Genomic DNA, 26,147 nt, shown 5'->3' on the forward strand with positions numbered 1-26,147 from the left:
TAAAAGACCGTCCTTGTCAAATCGCCAAGTGCAGTTTTAGAACGTTTACAATCAGACGTCTTGAAATTTTGCAAGTTGCATCCAGTGTCATTGCGAATCATTGATCTGAACTGGCCTTAAGTTAGCTACACTGCAACAAATGGTAAATGGACTGCATTTATATAGCGCTTTTATCCAAAGCGCTTTACAATTGATGCCTCTCATTCGCCAGAGCAGTTAGGGATTAGGTGTCTTGCTCAAGGACACTTCGACACGCCCAGGGCGGGGTTTGAACCAGCAACCCTTCGACTGCCAGACAATCGGTCTTACCTCCTGAGCTATGTCGCCCCAAGGTAGCATTGCATTCGTGAGACAGTTTGCGAGGTCTGTACCGGTCGGTAGCGTTAGCTAGCGTTTTTTTCTAATTGTTAGCCGACATTAGATTGTGTTAATTACATTAGCTAGCTAGCTAACGCAACGTTACCTGATATGAGAGATGGATACTGTGCGCAATGTTGTCTAAACTAATGTTGTCTTTCTTGACATGGTCCAGTAGATAGCGTTAGCTGTGCAAATAGCTATGTAATTTAGTAAAGTTACAGTGTCATTAAATGTAATACGAAATCTACAATCAACAAATAATATGATCTTTCATGTTACACAAAAACTTTTTATGGTTCCATAACTCCCCCAACCCCCCCTTTCTCTATTATTGTAACGCATGCAGACACTGGAAAAAACAGTACGCCGCTCACACACAAGTGAGTTGAAGAGCGAGCCTGTTGCGTTAGTTCCGCCTACCCTCTCTGGTGGACCAACCACTGATGGGTGATGAAAAACGCGTCACTAACTGTGCGCCGCTTGTGATTTTTTCCTGGGAATGTCGCCACAGACACAAGTTTTTTAATCATGAATTATGATAATAATAATAGTATAAATTAATATAAAAATAGGCTCAATCACCATTGTGTTACCCAATGCATCAATAGATAGTGACTTAAAAGACATTTATTTTGATGAAAATCTTCAAGATTATTACTTTAAGACCAGGTTTTTGTTGGTCGATCAAGCAATCGCTTTCCGCTGCCTAACGGATTTTGATCCAGGAAAAACTAAGCTGTATGATTGCTTTTGTCAAACATTTCATTCGGACATTTTGTTTACTGTGAGTATAAAAGGTTTAGGCTAATGCATGGGAAACAGTTTAAAAAATCACACAAAGAAAATGTTCTCCATTTGAAAATGTTTTGGAATCAATAGTTGAACAATCTTTATCAGGATATAGACATACTATTAGACTATTATACAATCTCTCGAAAAGTATTGTCATTTCTATGGATTGCTCCATAGGTATGTTTCACCTTTACAGGCAAACTCAAGGCAGTGCAGAAACCATTGAGCTTAAAACAAGGTTATAAATTCACAAGTTCTTTTCTAATGCATCATATTTTGTGGCTAGTTGGACATTGTCATCTTACTTATTATAAAGTACACATCTACAGAAATATAATAATCACTGAAAAAAGGGAAGTGGTTTGAAACACATTCTTAGTCAATATATAGAGGAAAGTAAGAATTTCACAATTTCACCCTAAAACATGCAATGGAATGGAACACGCCCAGAAAATGTGCCAGAGAGTTCAATTTTGTCCTGATTATATTTCAACCAGAAGGGATTCATTGTTGTTTTTATATGATTTTTTTATGCATTCCAATGTTGTGAAACAGTTTCTCCCATTATCATGTATAATGCTAAATAAACAATGCCCTCTGCAATGTTTAGTACAAAGACTTTTTTCTTGATTTGGCTCTGTGCTCCACAATATTAGATTTGTAATCAAACAATTCACATGTAGTTTAAGTGCAGATTCTCAGCTTTTATTAAAGGGTATTGTTATACATTTTGGTTTCACCATGTAGAAATGACAGAACTTTTATTCATAGCCTCACCATTTCATCCATCCATTGTCTATACCCGCTTATCCTGGTCAGGGTCTATCCCAGTGTGCATTGGGCAAGACACAGAAAAACACCCTGGACAGGTTGCCAATCTATCACAGGGCACCCACCATTTCAGGGTACCATAATGTTTGGGACATATTAATTGTATGCAAATGAAAGTAATCATGTTTAGTACTTTGCAGTATATCCTTTGTAATGAAAGACTACTTGAAATCTGCGACCCATAGGCACCATCAATGATTTTTTTTTAAATTTATACTTTGGTTTGTTATTCCATAAATGTGCTATATTATATTGTTTTATCACAGCTACATAAACATGTGTATGAGTAATGTAAACATCTTGATTTGGTGGCGGGTGGAGTCAGCTAACAGTGTGTGAAGAAACTAGGCTAGGCTACTGTGAAATTGTGCGATAGTGCTGGGGTAACTCCCGCACAATACTGTTATTCATGGTGTTCAATGGTGCGTATTTAAGAACATTATTAGTAATAATAATACATTACAGTTGGTGTGGTGATTCTAGACTGTTATATGGAGCATACGCTCACACTGTGTCCACCGGGTGTGTGTCAGGAAGCTGTGAATTATTGTGGGGTGGTACTGTAGTGTAACCAAAACAATACGCAAAAAAAAAAAAACATTGGACAGTGGATGCACAAAATGTTATTAAGAATGGTAGGACAAACTAATTATGTTGAAGACATCACATATACTTAATTGCATGTAACACATCTATAATTTTATTAAGCAAATCCAATCCAACAATTGTATTTATTTAGTAAATCCAACTATTTATTTTGAGTCTACTTAATATTATTGCGTCCAACCATTATCCAACATTATTATCCAACATTTGTGTAGTAGAGTCTATTGCTGATTGTCTATTGTAGAGAGAATATCTATTGCTGGGCAGAGCTACTAGCTTAACTTGCTTACATTTTCCAGTTCCACTTGTGTAGGTTCCATTTCTAAAATCAAGCAGCTATAATTACAAACTGGCTAGCTGTATTGGCATAAAAGTAAAATTGTTAGACCAGCATCATTTGTGGACAAATAAAATTCCAGTTTAGATTTAAAACACTATTGCCTATCAGACATTAAAAGCAAAACCTGAAATGGACCAGATTGTGTCACCACCGTGATTGCCCTGCACAAACTGCATTGGCGAAGTTTGTTACTATCACGTAAAAATATAAGCCAAATTGTAGAGACCTGTATTGGCATTAAAGTAAAAACATTACACCAATATCATATCTGGAGAAAAGCCCAACTTTTAGATTCACACCATTATCCACTGGATACTTAAGGTGAAATTCCCTGCCTAAAATGGACCAATTTATCGCTCTGCTCTGTATAAAATGCAAGTTTTTAAATACGTCCTGTTGCTATCATGTAATATTATGTGACCATACCACGACTGAATGGACATGCTTAATGTGACTAAATTCTCAATAGCAGCTTATTGGCAACATTTCACATCAATTAAGGATACCTGTTTGTCTGGCAGAAGCTATAGGGAAATGGGATAAACGCTAATTTTACTGGGAGAGAACTGGGTTCATTTGGACTCTTTTAACTCTAAGCTGCAGTTGTGTTGATGCCTGAAGTACCAAAATTGAGTTGCACACACCCTAATTTGCACACCTGGTGTTAGATTAGAGAAGTAGACTGTTGTTCATTTCCCATTTCGCATAATGTGCTTTACCTACATTGTTAAAATTTGCTTCATGACTGAAAAGTTAATTGAATAGTGTACCTTGACATGAATATTAATATGAATATTAAGTGATCACTAGTTTAGAGTAAAAACTACCAGTGACTTTACTCAATTGCAATCTATGACTAATATTCACATTGTGCTGTGGGAGGAAAAATGTACAAATATGTACTTCCCACTTGTTGTCCTAGAAATCACCCATTGGTTTCAGTAGGTGTGGTTTTTCCGGCGTTATATGTCAGTAAGTAAGGAAGTTCTTATCCATTTACAAAATCTGCTCTAGGCAGGACTGCCATTTAGCTCTGGAAAATTATTAACTCATCAAAGGCTATTTATCCACAGTAGTTTTGCTGTGATCTCACAGCACAAGAAGATTCAAATTGGCTGTCCGCTGGATTTTTAAAATGCAGGCTGTAGGTTATGGCTGCTTTCTTATATTATGGATCTGTTTTTCTGCAGTGGCCAAGGCACAGAATGGTGAGTATTCCTAACATAATATACAAATTTAGATATAAAAATGTAACACTGTTCAGTAATTATTTTCTAATGGGAATGCTAAAATATCTTTTTGACTTGTGTTGAATAGGTTGTCCTGGCAGTTCAATACCCAAAAATCAAAATAATGAACAACCCTCCGACATAAAAGATATCTATGCAAGTGGAGAGGCATTGAGGTTGTCTTGCCAAGCTGGCTATGCTGGATTCCTGAGAATAATTTGCACCAATGGTGATTGGGAAATAAGTGGAAGACGCAGATGTGACCGTAAGAAATACATTTTGTGGTTGCAATTCAAATTTCCCTTGGGAAAAAGCAGTTTATGAGAATTATGCAAAACTACTTCTTTTTTTTAGCAAAGCAGTGTGGTCACCCAGGTGATACACCACATGGCAACTTCATGCTTACAAGGGGAGAAGATTTTGTATTTGGATCTCAAGTTGAATATACCTGCAAAAAAGGGTACGTGTACTTCCATCTTCTACCTGTTTTGGTTTTTAGATTATACTTATTTTTGTAACTATTACTTTTATAACGTCAGCTACAGCAACAAAGTGAACTCCAGTGTTACATTTTGCTTAGAAGTAAAAAAAAAAAGCTTTACTTTTTTTTGTTCTTTTCCTTTGTATGAAACCATTTAAACCATAACTTTGTTTAGACAATTTTTAGCCATGTGACAAAAAAAAAAAATTAGTGATGTGTCAGTGTCAGTAAAGAACACAGGGTTGTATACTCAAAATTCCATTTCACCGAAGCTAAAACATGATTTCATTCATTTTAGATACATATTGGCTGGAAAGGTAAATCACCGCAGTTGCATGGATCAAGGATGGGATAATGCCATTCCCATTTGTGAAGGTACAGAAAAATGTCTAATTCTTACTTTTCAATTAATTTTCAACAGCATTACACAGGCATTTTAACAAATGGCAACTTTAGGCCTGGTTTGAGTCAACATTTGGCTGAAATTCTAAATCATAAGTAAATGCTACTTATGCATTCTTGCATTCAACATAGTTTGGTGAATTCAGAAAATTCAGCATTTCACATTGTGGCCATTTTGCAGACATGCTTATCCAGAGCAGGTTACACTCTTTTTACATTCCTTTTTATACATATAGATGAGTAACTTTCTTAATGGTACAAGAACAGAACTCTCACTAGGGGGTCAAACATACAATGGTGGAGTTGCAAGCCCTATGATGCCAAAAATGGAAATCTATTCATTGACAAATTAATGGAACAAGGCTCTTGAGTCTTGTGGCTATTGGGTGCTGCATGGTCAGATTGTGAAGGATTAAAGAGTTTAATGAAGAAGGCTCTGGCCAGCAGAACCATCAATCATCAAGGACTATTGGGTAACTGTTGCTTCCTGGTTTCATTAGATAGTAGTAGTGAAATAAGAGGTTTGTGGCTGACATCAGCAAGTTTGTTTGTCTAGGAGCCTACAGTCTTACTAGACATCAGTCTCTGAAAATATTTTGTCAATTTTACTAGCATAAACTTTCTCTAAACCAAATGGTGGTTCCAGGTGGTTGCTGCTAGATTTGGTTGGCCCAGGTGCTTTATTATTTCACACACACCCCTATTTAGTGCCCACCTCCCCCCTTTACCTTTTCTTGTCAATATTGATCTTCTCACTTTGTACGACTACCATTGGTGGATTTATAATGTTCAGCTTGCATTTAGGAATTCCATATTATGAAGGGGCATATCTACTTTTGGTCAGTTGGCTACTTCACAGTAGCATCTGGTAATTTGGACATAAGGGCCTAAAAATGAACATGAATTATGTTCACTGTGTTACAAAAGCAACTTGGAATGGTTGTTTGGCTATAATGTGATATGTGTCATTTTGCAAATTATATTATTTTGAGGGTGATCTGCAAAATTATGACTGTGAGCCAGCAGTGCTTGACAGTCTTACAAGCAAGCTTATGATGCAAGATGGCCGCATAGCCAGATAGGCAAGCTAGCCAATGTTACAGTATGTCTGCTAGTTAGCTAGTAGTTTAGCTAAAATACAAGTTAGCTAGTGTAATGGCATATGTATTGTTCCTGATTGCTACTGTAGCTGGTTGTGGTGCTCTTTCTGCCCATAGCCTATCCCAGTGCACACTTCCCCTTATGTACAGATCAAAGCAAAACACCAAGTAATCAAGTGAAGACACAATCTTGACAAAACAGTATAGATCAATGATCCTGCTCGCACTCTGTAAGCATATCACACCAGGTTAATCTTCGTAGCTGAGACACCAACTTGTTGCCCATGACGTCAGCTTTCCAACAATACAAAACATGATTACACTGTATTAAGGCGAACCTAAGTTTTACACAATGCTGATCCAATCGAATATTTTGCAACTGAGCACTGTCTCTCTATCACACTTGCTGACTCCGTCAGCACAATAAATGGTATGTTTTCTTTTGGAGGTCTGATAAGGAGCACCCTTCAGTAAACCACATTACAATAGCATAGAACCACAAACACTTTTTAAAATCAATATTAAAGACAATATGATTGAATCCAGGCCTTTAGTCCATACTAGTTTCATGCTAATTCAAATGCTATTTTTGAATGTCAATATTGTACTTTTATTTTAAGTCTGACCCGTTGTGATTTCACTAACCATTTTATGTGTGTTTTAGTGGTGAAATGTAGACCAGTACAAGCAACTGGAGACTTGATTGCCTCTGGAAATACTGAGAGCCCTCAATATGGCGATATAATACAATTTGAATGCCGAACAGATGAAAAAAAAATTGATGGGGAGAAACAAATTCACTGTACTGATACCGGTGAATGGAGTGCAAGTATTCCACAATGTGAAGGTGCGCAATTCTTTGCCAAATGAATCAATGCTTACCTTTCTCAGATATAATCCTGCCAACAGGAACTCTTTGTATTCTACCTTGAAGCCAATTTGAACTCACTCTGAAATAACTTACGTTATATCCACTGACTTGGATGAACAGTATGAACATTGTGATGAACAATAACTTGTGGAATTTGATCAAATATGCAATATCATTAGCCCGGTTCAAATCAAAATGCAACATGGCTTCCTGAAAGACGTATATATGAGGGTTGTTAGGCTTCACAAATTTCCTTATAAAGCAAGACTTCTTCACCATGTGAAAAAATAATATAATTTTTCAGCTCACTTTAAAGTAAATTTAATTTACTTTTTGCATCTTTGGTGGTTTGCATTTAAAATCCATTTGAGCTACCCTTATTTCTTTAAACTTAGCGTGCAACTTCTAGTAAAATCTCTTCTGGCTGAAACTCTCCCATAAATATATATATATATTTTTCACTGAATGTGGAAAGTACTTTTTCAGAATTTTTAATTTAAGTTTTTTTCTGTCTTTTCTCCCAATGTGGAATGCCCAATTATATTCATCATCATATTGTTGAAAACTGCTATCAAGTATGCGCTTCCCTCCAAAGCATATGATGTCAGCCAATTCTTCTTATCACATGGCAGCCTATAAGTCGAGCCCTGACAGATATTAACTGAAGGAAGACACTTAATTTGGAGCTCAACAGGCAGATTTCGGATGCCCTATCATCCAGGGGGTTGATAGGGCACCCCGCCCCAGTTAGTATGCTGTCATTCCTGCTAACTGAGAACCTTGTTTCCCTTGGTGTCACACCAATTGCGCATCACCTTGCGGGGCTGCCAGTCGCAGTTGGCATTGGCATGGGCCTATTTTAAAACCATACCACAGGGTCCCATTCATGTGCAGGATGAGCCACCCTGCAACCCTACTTTTTTCTCAGTTTTGGAATTAACGTATAATACACTTTTTGAAGTTGCTCTACATATTCAACAAGACGAATGCTTGAACTTATCAGCACTGGAGGGCGTTTTGTTTCGGTTATATTTAACTTTAATATCCACTATGTAAATTTGTCTTTAGCCTCACCAGGAGGACATGCAATTTTTTAATGTGTGCATTTACTGTCCCTGAGTACTCTATAATGGCAGTCTTTAGATGTATTGGTTAATAAAGTGAAATGTGCCGGACTGTACAAACTGAGTGGCCACATGCCCCAGTGCCCGTGAACAGGAAACCCACTTCAAAAGACCATGACAATAGAATGGCCTGAAAGTGGTGAACACACATTAGTTACTCCTCCCATACTTTAATATGTCATGGGTACAAATAAAAATTTATTCAAACGATTGTTTTTTTATTTTTTGCTTAAATAAAGTAGTTTTAACTGGAAGTGTTATAGATTTAAATACTGGTGAGCCAAGCTGATGAATGACAGCATGATACACTGTCGATATATCCCCATTGATATCCACCAATGCCCATTTTGATTTTATTTTTTTTAAATGGGAATTTGGGAAACTTTTTGGGGTTCGTTATGGACCATTTAAAAATGGCACTTTCACTTATATAACCAAACTATCTTTGATTTGGTCGTTCACACCATTTCTCTCACTACAAATTATATGATTGGGGTGTAAATTACACCAAATGCAAATGATATATATTGGTAATGGCTAGTGGTAAGATGTTTTGATAAATAAAAAAATAATAAAGTTATCATAAGAAGATTGGGTTACTGAGCAAGTTAATATCAACTACCCTCATGTGTACTTAGATATAAATAGTAAAATAGAATGTCAGCAATATTTCAGAAATCCTAACAACTCTTATGTCTTAAGCATTGATTCCCTTTGGGGTACATTAGTGCAAGACACCACAGAGCTATGACATGATGTTTTGATGCATTAATACCTTTTCCCCCTTTCCTTTAGAGATAACATGTAAAGTACCAGTTATACAAAATGGTTGGGTCACAAACCAAAAGGCAATTTATAAGAAAGATGATGTCTTATCATTTGCTTGTGCTGAACGCTATACACCTGTGGGAAGACCTTCCACGTGCACTTACCATGACTGGAGGCCAAAACCACAATGTGAAGGTACTGTATATGTTGAACTGCCCAATGTCAATTTACGCACACACATATGCACACATATAGGGCAATGTTCCACAGAACATCCATGGAACATAGAATGTCCCAACTGTACTGTGCAGGCACCAAAATTGATAAAAGTCTCAATTTTCTTTTACACACAGAAAGAACACAATAAAAATAAAGTCTAGATCTTCCCTGAGCCATTTACCCTCTACCCTATGCTCTCTTGGGTCTTGAGTAAAAATATAATTCTCTAAATCATAGATTAAAGATTCTCAAAAGCTTTAAAACCCCAGATACCTTGCCAGTGGTACTCAGCTTTAAATGGAGGCCTTTTGTATTGGATGGTGATATGAGTAATTGCATCTTTGGATTTAGTAGTTGCTTTATAACTATTCTCTAGAAGGTTATTAAACACACACACACACACACACACACACACACTTTGCCAGCACATGAAGTGCCAAGTCAGCCACTCCCAGTAGTTTATCCCCATATATTGATACACACACATCACTTTGTCTTCCTTTGATATTTATTCTGTTGTTTATCTGTTTTCCCATACAGAAAAAGTTTGTAGAGTGGATCCATTATCAGATATTCAGCCCAAAACCAGAGCAGTATTTTATCCTGAAGAAAGTGCTAGAATAGTTTGTAAGGAATCTTATAGAACACAGACAAAGAAGCAACAAGATACAGTGACCTGCGGAGATAATGGATGGTCTTTCAGCACATTTTGTGAAGGTATGTCTAAGTAATGGTAAAAATGCTGATGATGGCTCCTTTACTCTGTTTCTGGTTGCTGAGTAGAACGAGGACCTTCGTACAACAAGGACGACAGTTTTATTGACTTTTTTTGTTTGACTAGTCAAAATGAAAGATATCTATAAATGTATTCTGACTAGTCAGAATGATTGAAGGTATCTACAAAATAAGATCGGTCTCCTTTCAAAATATCCAGTAACTCCAGTTCAAGATATTTATTGTAGTTTGACTAGTAATATCTTAGTTTCAGATATAAAAAAGATAATTTCGATATTTTATATCACAAGGAACTAAATATATCTTTAATAGAAATTATGACTAGCCAGGACTAATGTGGAGATATCTCAAATTTGAGTTATGTCATAATTTAAATGCTTAAATATAATTTAGCCTATAACAGCCGGAAATTAACATTTTTGACATAAACATTGATTTATGTGAAATTGGCCGTAGCAACTTCATTATGATAGAAAGGGTCGAAGTGTTTAAGTTAGTAAACAAAACATTTCAGATTGAGAAATTCTGTTAGTGCATCCAGTATCTCAACAACCACCTAATATTTTGTGTTGTCATTAGCCAGCAATAGTAGTAAGCTTTGTTTTGCCCACCAGTTGGGCATGCCCATTGCTCAGTGACAACACATGAAAACTATGAATACATGCTGTATGGATCAATCTGTGCATGAGCCTGATATTTATAAACTGAGTATAACAGAATGCAATGCTGCCGGGGATGCAGATATATGTTTGTATTTGTACACTTTTCTCATAATAAGAACACTATTTTTCATTTCGCCTTTTCAGAAATTTCCTGTGGTTTTACACCAGAAGATAATGTGGCGTGGCTTGGTTATGGTCATTCTGTTCGTCACAAATCAACGGCACCATATTACACCTGCAAAAATGGATTCAGAAAATCGAGTCGCTCTACTTGTGAAATTACGGGATGGGAGCCCCCGGTGTGTCAAGGTAACTTTTCTTTCAGTCTCAATTTGTTTGGATTGTACTTTAAGGAAAAAAGGTATTTCAGATCACCGTATTAATCACAAACCATTTATATATTTTCAGCAATAACATGTGATCCAAAGATCCCTAATGCTATCATTCTGAGTGGAATTAAAAAATACACATTGGGTGAGCGTCTGGATTATGAATGTGAACTATTTCACGAACCAAAAGGAAAGCAAGAAACGTTCTGTAGGGAGAGTGGCTGGGAAAAAAAGCCCGACTGTAAAGGTAAGTTTTTCATATAGGACATGTTATCGTGTGTTATCATGATGTTATTAAGCTATGCTCTTTTATGATTACTGCACAGTATATGTATAAGGTCTGTTGATTTAGAAAGGATTTCACCTATGAAACCCAGACTGCAAGTTTTTGTTGGTGGTATTTTGTTGTTAAGCTCACCAGTGGCTTCTTGGTACAATTTAACTAAGAATTCAGGTGCTGGTTTGCTTGGTGTAGTTCCCTTAAAATTTACTTCTTTACTGCCTTACACAAGTAATGTCATTCTTTTTCTTTGTTTTTAGCAATAAAAGGTTTTTGCCAAAGACCTGTTCTTGAGAATGGATATCTCATCCCAGACAAAAGCAGTTCTTCTGTCATTCATTACGGTTGCATTCCTGGTTATAAACCCTCAGTGGATGGTTGGTGGGGGGAATTGACCTGCACGAATAGTGTATGGTCTGACAATCCAAAGTGCATTGGTAAGGAAACACTTTTTCCTTTGTAATTTCAGCCTCATTTGTCATGTTTTTTATAATGCAAGTTTTTTTTATGTCAGCAGTTCATATCAGTGTAGCAGTATATCAGCTGCATACCGGTTATTATTAAGCTGTGCATGTTATAATAGGATTTACTTGTGGCTTGATTGATTATTGGTTAATTTAGAAAAAGGTGTATAGCTACAAATTCAGGCCCTATCAAAAGGCTAATCCAGATAGCCATTTTGGAGATATCAAGGCCCTGTGTAACACGCATACACGCCTTTTTTTCAGGTGTGATGCACTGTAACAAATGTCCTCATCATGCATTCTTCACTGTTATTGAGATGTAGCCTACCCTTAGCTGCGCTGCTGATAGATAATAGACAATAATAGAATATTATAGTAACTAGTATATAGACTAGCTTACAACCATGTTTAATGGAATTAATTAAAGCAGATATACCTCACACTGAATAAGCACATTTTTGGCATCTAGGTTCTTTTACATCTGCTTCTTTTTATGCCCCAGCCACAAGCCACACACACGCAGAGCGGTGGCGGTGGTGTTTGAAACATTTGGTGATTACTGATTTGTGGGGTACAAAGTATTATCACATCAGATTATGGTCATTTAAGTTTTGCTTAATTTTCCCAGTTTCTGTCTGCTCTGTCAATGTATTTCATGTTGGAAGAAATTTAATTTCAAAACACAGGACTTTCATTGTAGCTAGAAAGGCTGGGTCATGCCACTTAACTCCTCTTTCTGAACTCGTATGCAGATTGTTGTGCTTCACTAGTTAAAGAACCTGATAAAACATTGTTGGGGAACATTCAAATGTCCACTTAAAATATGGGGTCAACTTTTGGAGGTTTGTAATATTTTCTTACTGACTTGAGAATCCCCCATGGCAGATACACACTTGTGAAAATCTGACAACTTTCCTGCTGAAGGTGTTATATATCATAGCTTTACTATTCACTTATTCCTAATAACAGTGGCAGAAATATAGCATTTTTTGTATTATCCTTTTGTATTATATTTATATATTATTCTGGTGGATTACAGAAAATAGGCCTCTTGATACCCTCAAAGCTTATTCTTTTTAACAGCCATTTCATTTTTCCATTCGGGCATGAAGTTTTTTTATTGTGTTTTCAATGTTTGGATTCATTAAAGGTTATGTTACTTTTTTACAGGTGAAAATGAATGTGTTCCTCCAACAACTCCAAAAAATGCAATACTGAAAGAAAGAAAAGATGTGTATTCAAATGGTGAATTTTTGACATATGAATGTGATGATGGATACAAAATGGAAAGCAATGATCGGATAAAATGTGTGAATGGGAGTTGGGAGTTGGCACTGCCAATATGCAAACGTGAGTAATCCTTTGGTGAAATGGTTTTTCAGGTGTCTTACTTATTTACCAAAAAGTGCCAAAATACGATACATAGACACTGCAAATATTGTATTTTCATCTAAAGCTAAATGGTAAGTTGTGACTGTGATCTTATGCATTGGGAGCCTGCCTGGGTTAATGGTAATGGTTAATGAATACCATTGTTGTTACTCTATGGTTGTGCCTAAAAAGGTTTTAAAGTATGCAGTACGAGAGCTAATATACATTGAAATATACAGGGCTTTATATTGTACCTTGTATTTATATACTCAGTGGCCAATAATAGAGGATTGTAGTTGTACTGGGCAGCTTCCCAGGTGTGAATGTGTATGAGTGTGAAGCAGGGTGTTCCTGCAAATGAGCATCCGTGCTCAGTGAACCTACCCTGGGTAAATAAAGGTTAAATAAAATTTAAAAAATAAAATGTCATTTTATGCTGTGCAGTTAATTTGCTGTGATTTCGTCTACGTCAGTTGAGGTGGTGCATTGGGCCTGCAATGCGCGTGAAATGTGCCTTTATTTTTCCTTTATGGCTCATTGTCTTTTGCAAACAAAAATGAAGAAGGGATCAGAATCGATTTTATCCAATGTTTTCACATTATTTAAAGAACAATTTAGTGTACAAAATAACATAAGTGCAATCACATATATGCAAGATGACATGTACGTCCTGTAAATCTAATGATTTTGGTCCTAAAATACGTATAATTAGCGTTCTGCAGGAATTGTTTTTTTTGTAATATGCCATTATGTCATCACGTTGTGATAGTGGATGCACACGCATCTGACAATTTCAAAAAAATTCAAGCACAACCCACTTTATCCTTGTGTTATAGTAGATTGTGTGTGTGGGTAGGACAATAATAGTGACTCCAATAGCCTAAATGCAACAAGATGGTAGAGGTTTATCTTGTATTAATTTAACAGTGTTAAGAAGAAAATGAAATTGATTAACCATGCCCATTTAATATCCCCAACAGCATCTGATAAAATGTGTAATCCTCCCCCACGTGTTGAATATGCGACAATTACATCGAAATATAAGACGAAATATGCTCATCTATCTAAAGTGGAATTTCAGTGTACAGAATTGTATGAAATTGAGGGGAACAGAGAAGTCACCTGCAGACATGGAACATGGAGCGCTGTCCCAAAATGCATTCGTAAGTACTAAAACATGGTAGGTTCATCTGAGCCATTTATAAATTGAAGTTAAAAATAGAATAAAAATCAGATCATTACTGTATGGCTAAACTGCCTGATAAGTCAATATTTTGTGGTTACTTTGTTAATATTCAGAAGAAATAACATTGTAAAGAGATCTTCTATGCAGAACAGAGGCACTGTTGCTAACTTTATCTTAGTCACAAACCAGTTTTGAGGTCCAGGATTTTCACCCAGGCTAAACTGAATTAATATTCCTATTACACAATACAATATAATTATCAAGATCAATATCAAGTTGTGTTGACTGTTTTGAATAGTTATCGACATAAGACAAAAAAAACAATAAAAACATATCCGCAAGCGGCGATTCCGGGGGTTCAAGCCAGCATGGACCATTAGAAGATGAAAGCTGTGAAGTGCAATAAGAACTAGTCAGAATCAGAGTAATTGTAATAGTCAAGTCCATTTATACATACAAGGAATTTGACTTGACACAATATGTTCATTCTCAATAAATGAATGAAAAGGTTTAATTGCACAACAAACTAACAGTAGCATAGGACCATCATCATCATGTCATACAAGAACTATAAGAAAAAATTATCATATCATACAAAAACTAAACAAAAAATAAATGATGGTTTGATTGTGTCTGCATGAAAACTATTTAATGATAGGTATTTGGTTTGGGAAAAGGGGGCCTTTAACACATTTATAATTAATGGCTATATTTCTGTTTGGAATTGTTATTTATTTTACTGGTACACTGGAGGTGCCACATAATACCAGGATATACTCATTCGAGCTAAATCCAGTTCCAATTTACATTCTTGAATGGTCATTTTTAGATGTGAAGCACCTTTATGACCGGCAGTGTCACTAACTCACTCAGTCAGTAACTTAGTCAGTAACTCAGTCCGTTAATTAATGGCTCTTGAGGCAAATTTGTAGAGTGAGGATAGATGGAATAGATGGATGTCCGTAGCAAGTTTTGTGTAAATTGGACTCACAGCTTTAGAGTTATGACCTTCAATCTTTGCCCGTAGACTGGTGGCGCCCCCTATTGGGTGATTTCAAAATAGTTGTACACATGTGGTTCAACAGTGTTATGAAACATATCCTGTGAGTTTTGTAATGATTGGACAAACAATTTTTGATTTATAGTCTAATTTGTGTTATGCCACGCACATTTGTAGCGCCCCCTAGTGGTCGGTTTGAATGAAACTTTCAGGGTATGTTTCAGGTACTTATGTGGACATATCCTGCAAGTTTTGTGATGATTGGCCCAACGATTGTTGGTCTATTTATGTGCTGAGCCACGCCCTTTTGAAATTCATTGGTCAATATCTTCAAAACGCAATGAGATATCAACAAGTTTTGAATAACTTTTGATAAGCTTGGTCCAGTAATGAGCCACAGAAAATTTGGTGGTAATCGGACCTACGGTTTTGGACAAGATATCAAAAATGTGTTTTTCAAAAAATTCAAAATGGCGGAAAATCTAGTCACACGGACTTTAGTGTTCTTGATGCAAATTTGTAGAGTGAGGATAGATGGATGTCTGTAGCAAGTTTCATGTAAATTGGACTCACGGCGTAGAAGTTATGACTTTTCAATTTTGACCTTTAATTATAGCGCCCCCATCATTCCGATTGAGCTCATATTTGTTGGGCAGCACTTGCACACAACTTCCAATCAATTAGCAGAATTTCATGTCTCTACCGTTTACCATCTCACAGGAATTTGTGCAAACATTTCTGAAGAAGATAAATAATAAACCAGCACAAAAACAATAGGGTTTCAGCCCCTTCGGGACTTGAACCCCTAAAAATGTATGAAATATTTGGTAGCACCTCTCATTAGTGACATGTAAAGAGTTGGGCTTTTACAACATTATACTGAACAAATAACAATAACCGTCCAAACCCATCCAAGCAAGTCTTGGTGCAATATTTAGCTGAAACGATCTATTTAGTAAAGCAAGAAAGAAATCAATAGTCACGAAAGGCATAATGTATAATGATGCATATCATTTTAGGGTCAAAATGCTCAAGCCCAGAGGACAAGGTCAACAATGCAGTGCTTGTACATAAGAAAGAAGGACCATATGAAAATGGAGCAAAGGTGGACTATGAATGTGAAGACACGTTTATCCCTGGAGATGAAACTAAAGCAATATGTATAAATGGACAATGGAAGTATCCACATTGCACAAGTAAGTGTGTATCCTCCAATCGATGTGTACAGTAATAAGAAAAGAAATACTAGAATGCTATTAATGATGCTAAAAAAAATAGGCAGACGTGTTAAACCAACCGTGCAGACTGCATTACTAAATGAAGCATCATGCTGACCACATATTCAACTAAAGAAAATGACATGGTAGTGGTACGGACATACATTTCCCAGGCAACAAGTACTTAATAAAATCATGTGTTTCGTTTAGAAAAAGATTACTGTGAAAAACCTGACCTGCCACATGGATATGTGGAGTCCCCCAAAAAAACATACATGGAAGGCGAAATGCTGGAATATAGATGCTACAGTCCATGTGAACCCAAAACTAACAAAAGTATCACTTGTAAAAATGGACAATGGGATGGCCAGGTGGAATGTATATGTAAGTTTTCTTTTTTCAATTATTTTCTTCTCAAAGGATTCTATTAACAGTATGAAGGCAACACATTCACAGATTTGCAATCATATTTAGAGTACAATGTTGGAAATAATAATGGAAATAATCATTTCCAAAAGGTTTGTTAAGCCTCCTCTCAAATCAATGGTGTCTACTTTCTACTACCAAGGAAATATGGATGTGTGTATTTTGAAAGATATTTAGAAAGTCTCAAAATAATTTATCTTTACAAATCTTTCCAGTAGGCCATTTTGTCCATCGGAAGTTGAGCAATACAGAACAATCCTTGACATCTCATTTCATCCTTCAAACTGTCTTTGGAGTGTGATAAAAATATATTTGACCACAAACCCTTCTCGTCATCGATGACATGACATATTAATAGCTGACTCTTGACTAGACCCAATACAATTTCATCATTTCAGGTCCACAGAAAACGTGTCCGAAGCCACCAGTCCCGGAAAATGGAGATATTATATCAACAGAAGTGGAAAACGGAGAGACTGTAGTTACGTATCAATGTAAACTCCAGTATAAACTTAAAGATGAGAGAAAAGTAAGATGCCACGAGGGGGAATGGGAACCATTTCCAGTTTGTATAGGTGAGTATATCACAAAATGTATTTTATGCATGTAATCAAGAGCAGTTTATTCTTTTTTTTAGCAGGAGCTGGACAGAAAAGCTTTCCAGAAATGAACGAATATCATTTTTATAGTTTTGCTAGCATTAGCTACACAGCATATAATTGTAGTACAATTCTGTCACTAGTACATGACCAGGCCAGCTGTACTGTGTCGACAGTTCTCTCTGTAATCAATGTGAAATTTACCTTAATTTACCTTTTTTCTAATGATATCCTTTTTGTTCAATCGATAGAATTCAACATAAAATGTTTCGAACTCATTTAGTTTATTTTTAATGTTTATTTCCTATGCACAAAACTTTACAATTAACTATTGTATATATATATATATATAACTTGGATTCGATTTAAATCTTCTCGGATTAGTGCTTTATTTGCTAAACCCTTAAGTGTTGTCATCTGCAAATCTAACAATTTTGCTACTAATGCTCCAATTAGTAATTAGAATAAAATCATTTGCGTAAATGCAGAAAAACACTGCATTGTGGGACTGCCGACGGTTCTTTTGGCACATATTATCCCTCCTACTGTTACTCTCTTGTTCTATCTTGCAGTCCATTTCAAATCATGAAATATCTCATGTACAGTGCACTGTGTCAAATATGCATCATGCATCCACTATTTCAGAAAGCAAAGTAACATTGCATATTATGTCATTGTAAACTACAGTATGATGATTGCAAACTGGCATTCCCACAAAAAGTAGTTTTTCTAGAGCTACAAGTATGCAACTGTCACACACCAGGAGACACCCTTGGGAGGGACAAGATAGAAAGACATGGGGAGATGCGGTAATTCTGGGTTTTCCCAAGATTTATTTTTTGAGAGCGAGCTTTTAAACAAATGCAAAGCTTTTCATTTTGCCCTCATGGGTTCCAGGTAAAAATAAATAACTAAAATGAAAAAGACAAAATAAACAAAAGCACCATGAAAACGTTTCAGCCATGTTGGTTTTGGTTTGCACTGATCTCGCTCTTGATCTGTACTTTTTTGTTAGTACAGAAAAGAAGAAACAAACAAAACCAACATGATAAATAAAAAGAAAAGAAAGAGAAAGAAGAAAAATGAAAGGAAAAAGTGGAAAAGGAAGAAAAACAGGAACTAGACAAAGTTAAAGAAGATTCTCCTATCTGTCACAATACAGTCAGGTCCATAAATATTTGGACATTGACAAAGTTATCGTTATTTTAGCTGTCTAACACAGCATATTGGAGTTGAAATTAAATAATGAATATGATCTCAAATGCAGACCTTCAGCTTCAACTTTGAACAGTGTAGGAATTACATCACTTTTTATATGTGGTCTCCCCCTTTTTAAGGGACCAAAGGTAATTGGACAATTGGCTGCTCAGCTTTTCCATGGCCAGGTGTGTGTTATTCCCTCATTATTTCATTTACAAGTCAGCAGATAAAAGGTATAGAATTTATTTCAAGCGTGGCATTTGCATTTGGAATCTGTTGCTGTTAACTCTCAATATGAAGTCCAAAGAGCTGTCACTGTCGGTGAAGCAAGCCATCATTAGGCTGAAAAAAAACAAAGAACCCATCAGGGATATAGCAAAAACATTAGGTGTGGCCAAATCAACTATTTGGTACATTTTTAAAAAGAAAGAGCGCACTGGTGAGCTCAGGAACACCAAAAGGCCCGGAAGACCACGGAAAACAACTGTGGTGGATGACAGAAAAATACTTTCCCTGGTGAAGAAAAACCCCTTCACAACAGTTGGCCAGATCAAGAACACCCTCCAAGAGGTAGGCGTATCAGTGTCAAAGTCAACAATCAAGAGAAGACTTCACCAGAGTAAATACAGAGGGTTTACCACAAGATGTAAACTATTGGTAAGCCTCAAAAACAGGAAGATTAGAGTTTGCCAAAAAAAAAAAAAACATCTAGAAAAGTCTGTACAGTTCTGGAACAACATCCTATGGACAGATGAGACAACGGTCAACTTGTACCAGAATGATGGGAAGAGATGAGTATGGAGAAGGGAAGGAACTGCTCATTATCCAAAGCATACCACCTCATCTGTGAAGTATGGTGGAGGTAGTGTTATGGCGTGGGCATGTATGGCTGTCACTGGAACTGGTTCCCAGTGGCGGACTCAGGCTGTTTGAAGGGCAGGGGCGAAAAAATAAAAAGGGCACCTACTGCACGACATGGTGCCCCACCAGCACGCCTAAAGCTATGATGCACCGTGGTTTCTCACTTGGAAGGGCATCTAAGAGGGCACTTCATGAGTTTTTTTCATCAGAAAGGCACCTGTAGGGAACGTCCCTAGAGGGCACTCAATCATTTTTTTCCCATGCGAAGGGCAGCCAATAAGGCACTTCCTCTCATTTTCGCCACTCTAGAGGGCACTTTAGCGACGCTTTTTCAACCATGGGGGCACCATGGGTTCTTGTTATCCCCTCCTTTTTTGTTTTGATTGTTCTTTGAGTTCACCTGTGTCTTGTTACCCCTGTCTATTTAAGTTCTTTGTCCTCTTGACTCGAGTGCTGGTTCTTTGTGTTTGTTTCCTACTTGTGTTTGTTCTGGCCGTTTGTTCCTGCCCGTGGCTTTGGCTTGCTTGTGCTTCTGCCATTTGTTTTCTGTTCTTGTGAAGTTCTGTTTTTGTATTCTTTTAGTTTATATGCCCCTTGTGGCTCTTTGTTTGTTCAGTTTTTGTTAGTAAAGTCTTATTTGTATCTACATTTTCGTGTTTGTTCCCACTCCGCGCCTGGGTCCTAGCCCCCGTAACATGACAGTTTCCACAGTTTTTAGGGCTTGGGGTTAAATTGACAGCACCTGAGGTGGCAAATATAACTTTGCACTTGCAGTTACCTAAAAAAGCGATGATGAGACAGATTGTATTTTGTCACCTGTGTATATATACATAAACACACATACACATTCATAGATATACATACACACATGCATACATATGCACATACACATATATACATCATTTTCCTTTTTCTCTTCCCCTCTCCTCCCTTTACCTACTATTTTTTTTTTTTTTTTTAAAGCAAGCCAATACTTCCAGCACACAGTGTATGTGCCAAATGCAAACAAACAGCAGTTTGATTTTCACAGGGCTTCAGACGGCAATGGAAGTATAGCCGAGCTAACACAAACGAATGAATAAAACAAAGAGGAAAAACATAAATAATAAGCAGTTCAATCTTTCACAATATTATTACTGTCATTATTCATCAATCTGATCCTCATAAACTTTAGTGCCTATTTTACTAGCTAAAAGTATTAGGCTACCTGGGGTTTTAAAAACTTAAGGTAGGTAAGATTTCAGTCAATTTAATTACCCCTCCACCTCATTCACACCTCTCCAACTCCCACTTTGCAAAATGATTGGAAAGACTTCCAATAATTTGTTTAAATGTAATTATAGCCAAAGGAGGCCATTTTGAGGAAAGTAGTGTCTAAGATTATTTTTTAAGTAAAAGTCATCTTTTTGTGTTATTGTAGGTGGAAAATGAAAAAAAATGTTTGTACTTTGGTTTGTTATTGCATACTGTATATTAACTGAATTCTTCTTTCCCTGAAGTTTTTTTTTTTTTTTACTGTAGTTGGTCTAATAATTTTGGCCTGTACTGTACATTCATGCTTGGAGAGGTTGATGCTGCTCAATATATCTGCTCTGAATCTAGCATCGCTAAGGGAAGTTTGAGAAACCCTGGAGCTGAAGAACAGTAGTCTGCGAGCAAACAATAGTTTTGTAGAAGAACAACAACATATTGTGATTTTGGCAAACAAAATCTAATGGGTACCTTCTCTTTTCCTTTAGGTCCTTGTGTGATAGAAAAAATACATCCAAAATATAATCTCAGGGATCTAAAAGAAAGGATATATGTGTTAGAGGGGGGAAAAATCAAAATCAAATGCAGATATAATTATTATATCAACAAATATTGGGACGATGAAGTTGAAGTCAAGTGCGAAGATGGCGAGATTACAGGCTACAGGTCATGTAAGTAACATAACCAAGTAACTTTGTGTGTGTGTGTGTGTGTGTGTGAGTGTGTATATATATACTGTTGCAATCAAAATTATTCAACCCCTCTAACCCATAAGATGTCTTTGTGATGTGAATAAAATTTCATGACAATGTATCAATTAAGGCTTTTGTAAACAGAAATACATGTTTATTAGAACATGTTCAAGTGATTTTGAAAACATACAGCTGAGTTTACTATTTGTTATAAGGAAAAAAATGAAATTCTCCACAAAAAAATAAATGACCAAATTATTCAACCCCAAAAATCAGTACTTTGTGGAACATCCTTTAGCTTTTATAATAATTTATAATAAATTCTTCCTATAAGTGCTTACAAGCCTCTGACACCTCTCTTTTGGAATCTTGGAATCTTTTCGTGATGCCACTGCTTTCTTCAAATCCCACCATAGATTTTCAATGGGATTTAAATCTGGGGACTGAGAAGGCCAGTCAAGGACATTCCGAGATCGTTCCCTGAACCAAAGGTTCCCTGTTCCCTGGGCTTAAGTGCGTTTCCACAAAATTTAGTCATTCTACAGACCAGCAAATATTTTTAAAATGCTGATATTGAATGGGGGTTGGATATTTATGATATGGCCGCAATACAAAATTCACATGCTACTTGGAAATCTTAAAAAATACATTTTTATTTTGAATTTTAACAGAACACACAAGTGAGATACATTTAAAAATATTTAGGAATATATTATTCCACAGGGGTGGAATAATTTTGATTGCAACTATATACCTTAGTGCTAATGACATTCTAGATGATTCTGTGCTTCCAACTTTGTGGCAACAGTTTGGGGAAGGGCTTTTCCTGTTTCTGCAGTGCCCCTGGGCACACAGTGAAATTCATATAGAAATTGTTTTTGCTGAGGATGGTGTGGAAGAACTTGACCGGTCTGGACAGAGCCCTGACCTCAACCCCATCCAACACCTTTGGAAAGTCATTGGATTAATTGGAAATCCAACTGCGAGTCAGGTCCAATTAGTGCTCGACCTCACTGATGCTCTTCTGGTTGAATGGAAGCAAATCTCTGTAGCAATTCTTCAACATCTAGTTTTCAGCCTTCCCAGAAGTGTGGAAGTTGTTGTAGCCTCAAAGGATGGATCAACGCCATATTAATGCCCACAATTCTGGATGAGATGCTTGATTTCACGAGTCCACATACTTCTGGCCATGTAGTGAATATATATAAATATATATATATATATATATATATATATATATATATATATATATATATATATATATATATATCTTTAAAGGCTTATCCTGGAAAGGAACATATTCAGCCAAGACTTGTAAGCAATGGCATTGCTATTTCTCTGTGAAATGACCAATATCTTTTCTTTATTGGTTTACAGGCCAGCACTATACCACATTCTATAATTAATACGTGAGTATGAAGTATAACTTGTTGATAAGCTTATTTTTGATTAAAGAGATCCAGTTTAAGGGCATAATGCATATCAATCAAACAGTACTTTTAACAATATAAATTATATTTGATTTAAAACGACTTACCACTTTGCTTTCTGTTCATTCCTAGGACTGGGGCATTATTGTTATCAACTATCAGTCTGATGCTGTCGAAAGATCATCATGGATTTATACTTCTTGACTTGGATTTATATTTCTGGACTTCATTGTTTCTTTTGGTATACCACTTTTAATTTGTCCTACATTTCTGCAAGGCTCAAAAAATTATAACCAAGCTCTAGATATCATACTTCACTTAAATTGTCTGCAATTTTACAATACATCATGGAGCTTCATAAATCATCAAATTTGCTGAATCATAATCAACAACTTAGGTTGTATCATGCATTTATGATTAACTGTTTTGTTTTAAATTCATACAATTATGAACCAGTGTCACCACATTTGGTAAACTATCCAGAGTGAGATTTTCAGCATGAGTGCATCTTCCTTGCATGCATGCACATGCACACGGCTTACATTTATTGTGCACATCATTTTTACCTTTAGTTTAAGAACATACAACATTTTTCTAATTTATTAGAAAACATTATGAAAAAACATTTTTTTCATGATGTTTATTTATGTACTCCCAATTTTAGATTTGTAATCAAACAATTCAAACGTGGTTAAAGTGAACATTTTTACACATTTCATCCAGTTTCCCAATTACAGCAAATTACAGCAGTTTTTATACATAATCCCCATTTTAGGGAACCATAACGTTGGGGCATAATAATGTTACATAAATGAAAGTAGTCATGTTTATTACTATCCTTTGCATGCACTGACTGTTTGAAGTCTGTGACCCATAGACATCACCAGTTGCTGGGTATCTTCTCTGGTGATGCTCTGCCAGGCCTGTACTACAGCTTGTTTTGGCAGCTAGTTTCCAAGTTTTCTCTTCAGCATATGAAAATCATGTTCAATTTTATTCAGATTGGGAGTAAGTTTTTCAGTTTTTGTCTTTGAAAAATAAATTTGTTGCTTTAGCAGTATGTTTGGGATCATTGTCTTTCTGGAGGATAAAGCACCGTCCAATGAGTTTTAAAGCATTTGATTGAACTTAGATAAATGGCTTCTGTACACTTCAGAATTCATTCTGCGGTTGCTATCAGCAGTTACATCATCAGTGAATACAAGTGAGCCAGTACCTGTGATAACCATATTTTCCCAAACCATGACACTCCCACCACCATGTTTCCCAGGTGTGGTGGGGTGAGGGGTGGGGGGTGCTTTGGATCTTGGGAAGTTCCTTTTGGCCTCCACTCTTGCCATCACACTGATACAAGTCTATTTTGGTCTCATTTGCTCTTCTTAGCAAACTGATACCTGGCCATCCTGTTTTTGTCACTAACAAGTGGTTTGCATATTGCAGTGTAGCTTCTGTAGTTCTGTCTGCAGTGTTACTGACACATCCACACCTGCCTACTGAAGAGTATTTCTGATCTGTCAGACAGGTGTTTGGGGTTTTTTCTTTATTACAGTTATAGTCCTTCGGTCATCAACATTCGAGGTGTTCCTTGGCCTCCCAGGCCCTTTGCGATTACTGAGTTCACCAGTGGTCTCTTTCTTCCTAATGATTTTCCAAACAGTTAATTTTGGTAAGCCTTAGGTTTGGCCTATGCTTTTGACTGTCTTATTTTTCAGCCTTATAATGACTTCTTTAACTTTGTCACTCTAGAAATGTGAAATTGGAAACCCTCTTATGAATAAGCATACTAGGAAAAATACAGAATCATAACCATAATCAGTTAAACAATATTTTCCATCAAATTCTTTCATGCATCATGTTATACAAGATCAAAATTAAATGGCTACTGAGCCTCTCCTCAGCCTACTTAACATACATTCATGCATGAAACTAAAAGCAAAATACTAAATAAAAAATGTTCTGTCTCTTAACTAGAGAGATTTTAAAAGGAAACTTTAAAAAAAATGCATTGTATATGTAAGGCTCGGAAAAAATATTTAACAGAATAAAACCTTATGTAATTTATGCCATTATGCCATTAACTTATGTAGTTTATGCCATTATGATGTGCCAATTTTTTCATGTTTTTAGAACAAATAACTAGCATTAAGAAAATAAAAATACTGCAGGATATATAGAAATAATTGTGCATTTCCCTCTTAGGACAGGGTACTTAGGACAGGTATAGGCTTTTCTTTAGTAACCATTTCCTACATTGATAACCAAGTACCACAGAAACTAGCACACAAATCCTTTTGCACCAGGTTCAGGGAAAATGGATTAAATGTTCTGGCTAGCTGTTTACAAAGACAATATAACACTGTTCTACCCATGCTGAAATGTTTGAATTATTGCACTGTATGTTGAGGAAACAATATATTATTCATTGCTAATAAAAATTCTTAAACGTTTATCATGTGTTTCATATCTTTCTGTCTATATTGCATAACCCAGGTATTTTTTCCATTGGATCTGGCAGTTTTCAGTAAGAGTAAATAAGAGTCAAGGCTGAACAATAAGGACTGCTCGACTGCCCAGAGAAAGCAAATTCTGGACAGTCGGGACTTTAGCATTGTTAAGTTGATGTTTCAAGTAGTGATGCTTTTTCCAGACAATCCATACAAGGAATAACCTACTTTCACATTCACCTTTACTGAAATAAAATGAAAAAATGAAATAGAAATTATTCCCAATTAAATGTACTGCAGTGTACTGCATGATACAATTAAGCAATTAACATCCTACCATGCACTGTGGCATGTATAAAAATGCTGCGAAGGCTCAGCTGACCTCAATTTGGGATCAAGATGGCAAGAGGAAAAGATCTAAATGACTTTGAAAGATGGTTCATTATAGGGACATGGAAACGTCTGGGAAAAGCGAGTGTTAACTTCTTTCCAGCACATGATCAGTGTGGCAATTCGGAAGAGGAGACATCATCACTGTATTAGAGTAGGGGAGAGTCACCATAAATTTTGTTTCAAACAGCTTTGACATGTCAGTAGGCATTAGTTGTTCATTCATGACCATCGAGTCAGATACAATTAAAACCAAGGTACACACAGTCCGACGTTACATTCATATTTATTAGTTGGTATAATTGTATCAGAGGTGCGGAACAATTGTAACAATTAATGAAAATGCTCTATAATGTGCATAAAAGGGTTTTTCCCTGCACATACTAATTTTAATCAAAGAAACACATTTCCATTGGTAACATGAGACCAGCTCTATCCTCAGATTATGAAGCATGGGGCTTTATTCATGAAAAAAGACTTTGTAACT

General features: G+C 36.3%; 1 protein-coding gene and 1 long non-coding RNA gene across 7 annotated transcripts; one reads left to right on the forward strand and one right to left on the reverse strand.

Annotated features, from left to right (window-relative positions):
• The first annotated feature begins 3,913 nt into the window (after nt 1–3,913).
• LOC135253126 (complement factor H-related protein 5-like) lies at nt 3,914–25,273 on the forward strand. 6 transcript variants are annotated; one of them, XM_064332034.1, is made up of 18 exons: nt 3,916–4,137; nt 4,247–4,423; nt 4,513–4,618; nt 4,938–5,014; nt 6,806–6,988; nt 8,932–9,099; nt 9,664–9,840; nt 10,665–10,829; nt 10,929–11,096; nt 11,390–11,566; nt 12,764–12,943; nt 13,945–14,127; nt 16,170–16,346; nt 16,578–16,751; nt 17,192–17,368; nt 21,193–21,375; nt 22,774–22,805; nt 22,959–25,273. In XM_064332034.1, the coding sequence occupies exons 1-17, from the start codon at nt 4,065–4,067 to the stop codon at nt 22,800–22,802; spliced, it is 2,574 nt and encodes an 857-aa protein (XP_064188104.1). In that variant the 5' UTR covers nt 3,916–4,064; the 3' UTR covers nt 22,803–22,805; nt 22,959–25,273. The 6 variants fall into 6 exon arrangements, with proteins under 6 accessions (XP_064188106.1, XP_064188109.1, XP_064188107.1 ...); XM_064332036.1 differs by lacking the exon at nt 16,578–16,751 and having other exon boundaries at nt 3,914–4,137; XM_064332037.1 differs by lacking the exon at nt 12,764–12,943 and having other exon boundaries at nt 3,915–4,137.
• LOC135253129 (uncharacterized) lies at nt 15,667–16,175 on the reverse strand. Its single transcript, XR_010329540.1, has 2 exons — nt 15,917–16,175; nt 15,667–15,754 (listed from the first exon to the last, which is right to left on the reverse strand). It is a non-coding gene; the product is annotated as an uncharacterized LOC135253129 (long non-coding RNA).
• Nucleotides 25,274–26,147: the final 874 nt, after the last annotated feature.

This window comes from Anguilla rostrata, chromosome 4 (assembly GCF_018555375.3).
Source record: "Anguilla rostrata isolate EN2019 chromosome 4, ASM1855537v3, whole genome shotgun sequence".
Lineage (NCBI taxonomy): Eukaryota > Metazoa > Chordata > Actinopteri > Anguilliformes > Anguillidae > Anguilla > Anguilla rostrata.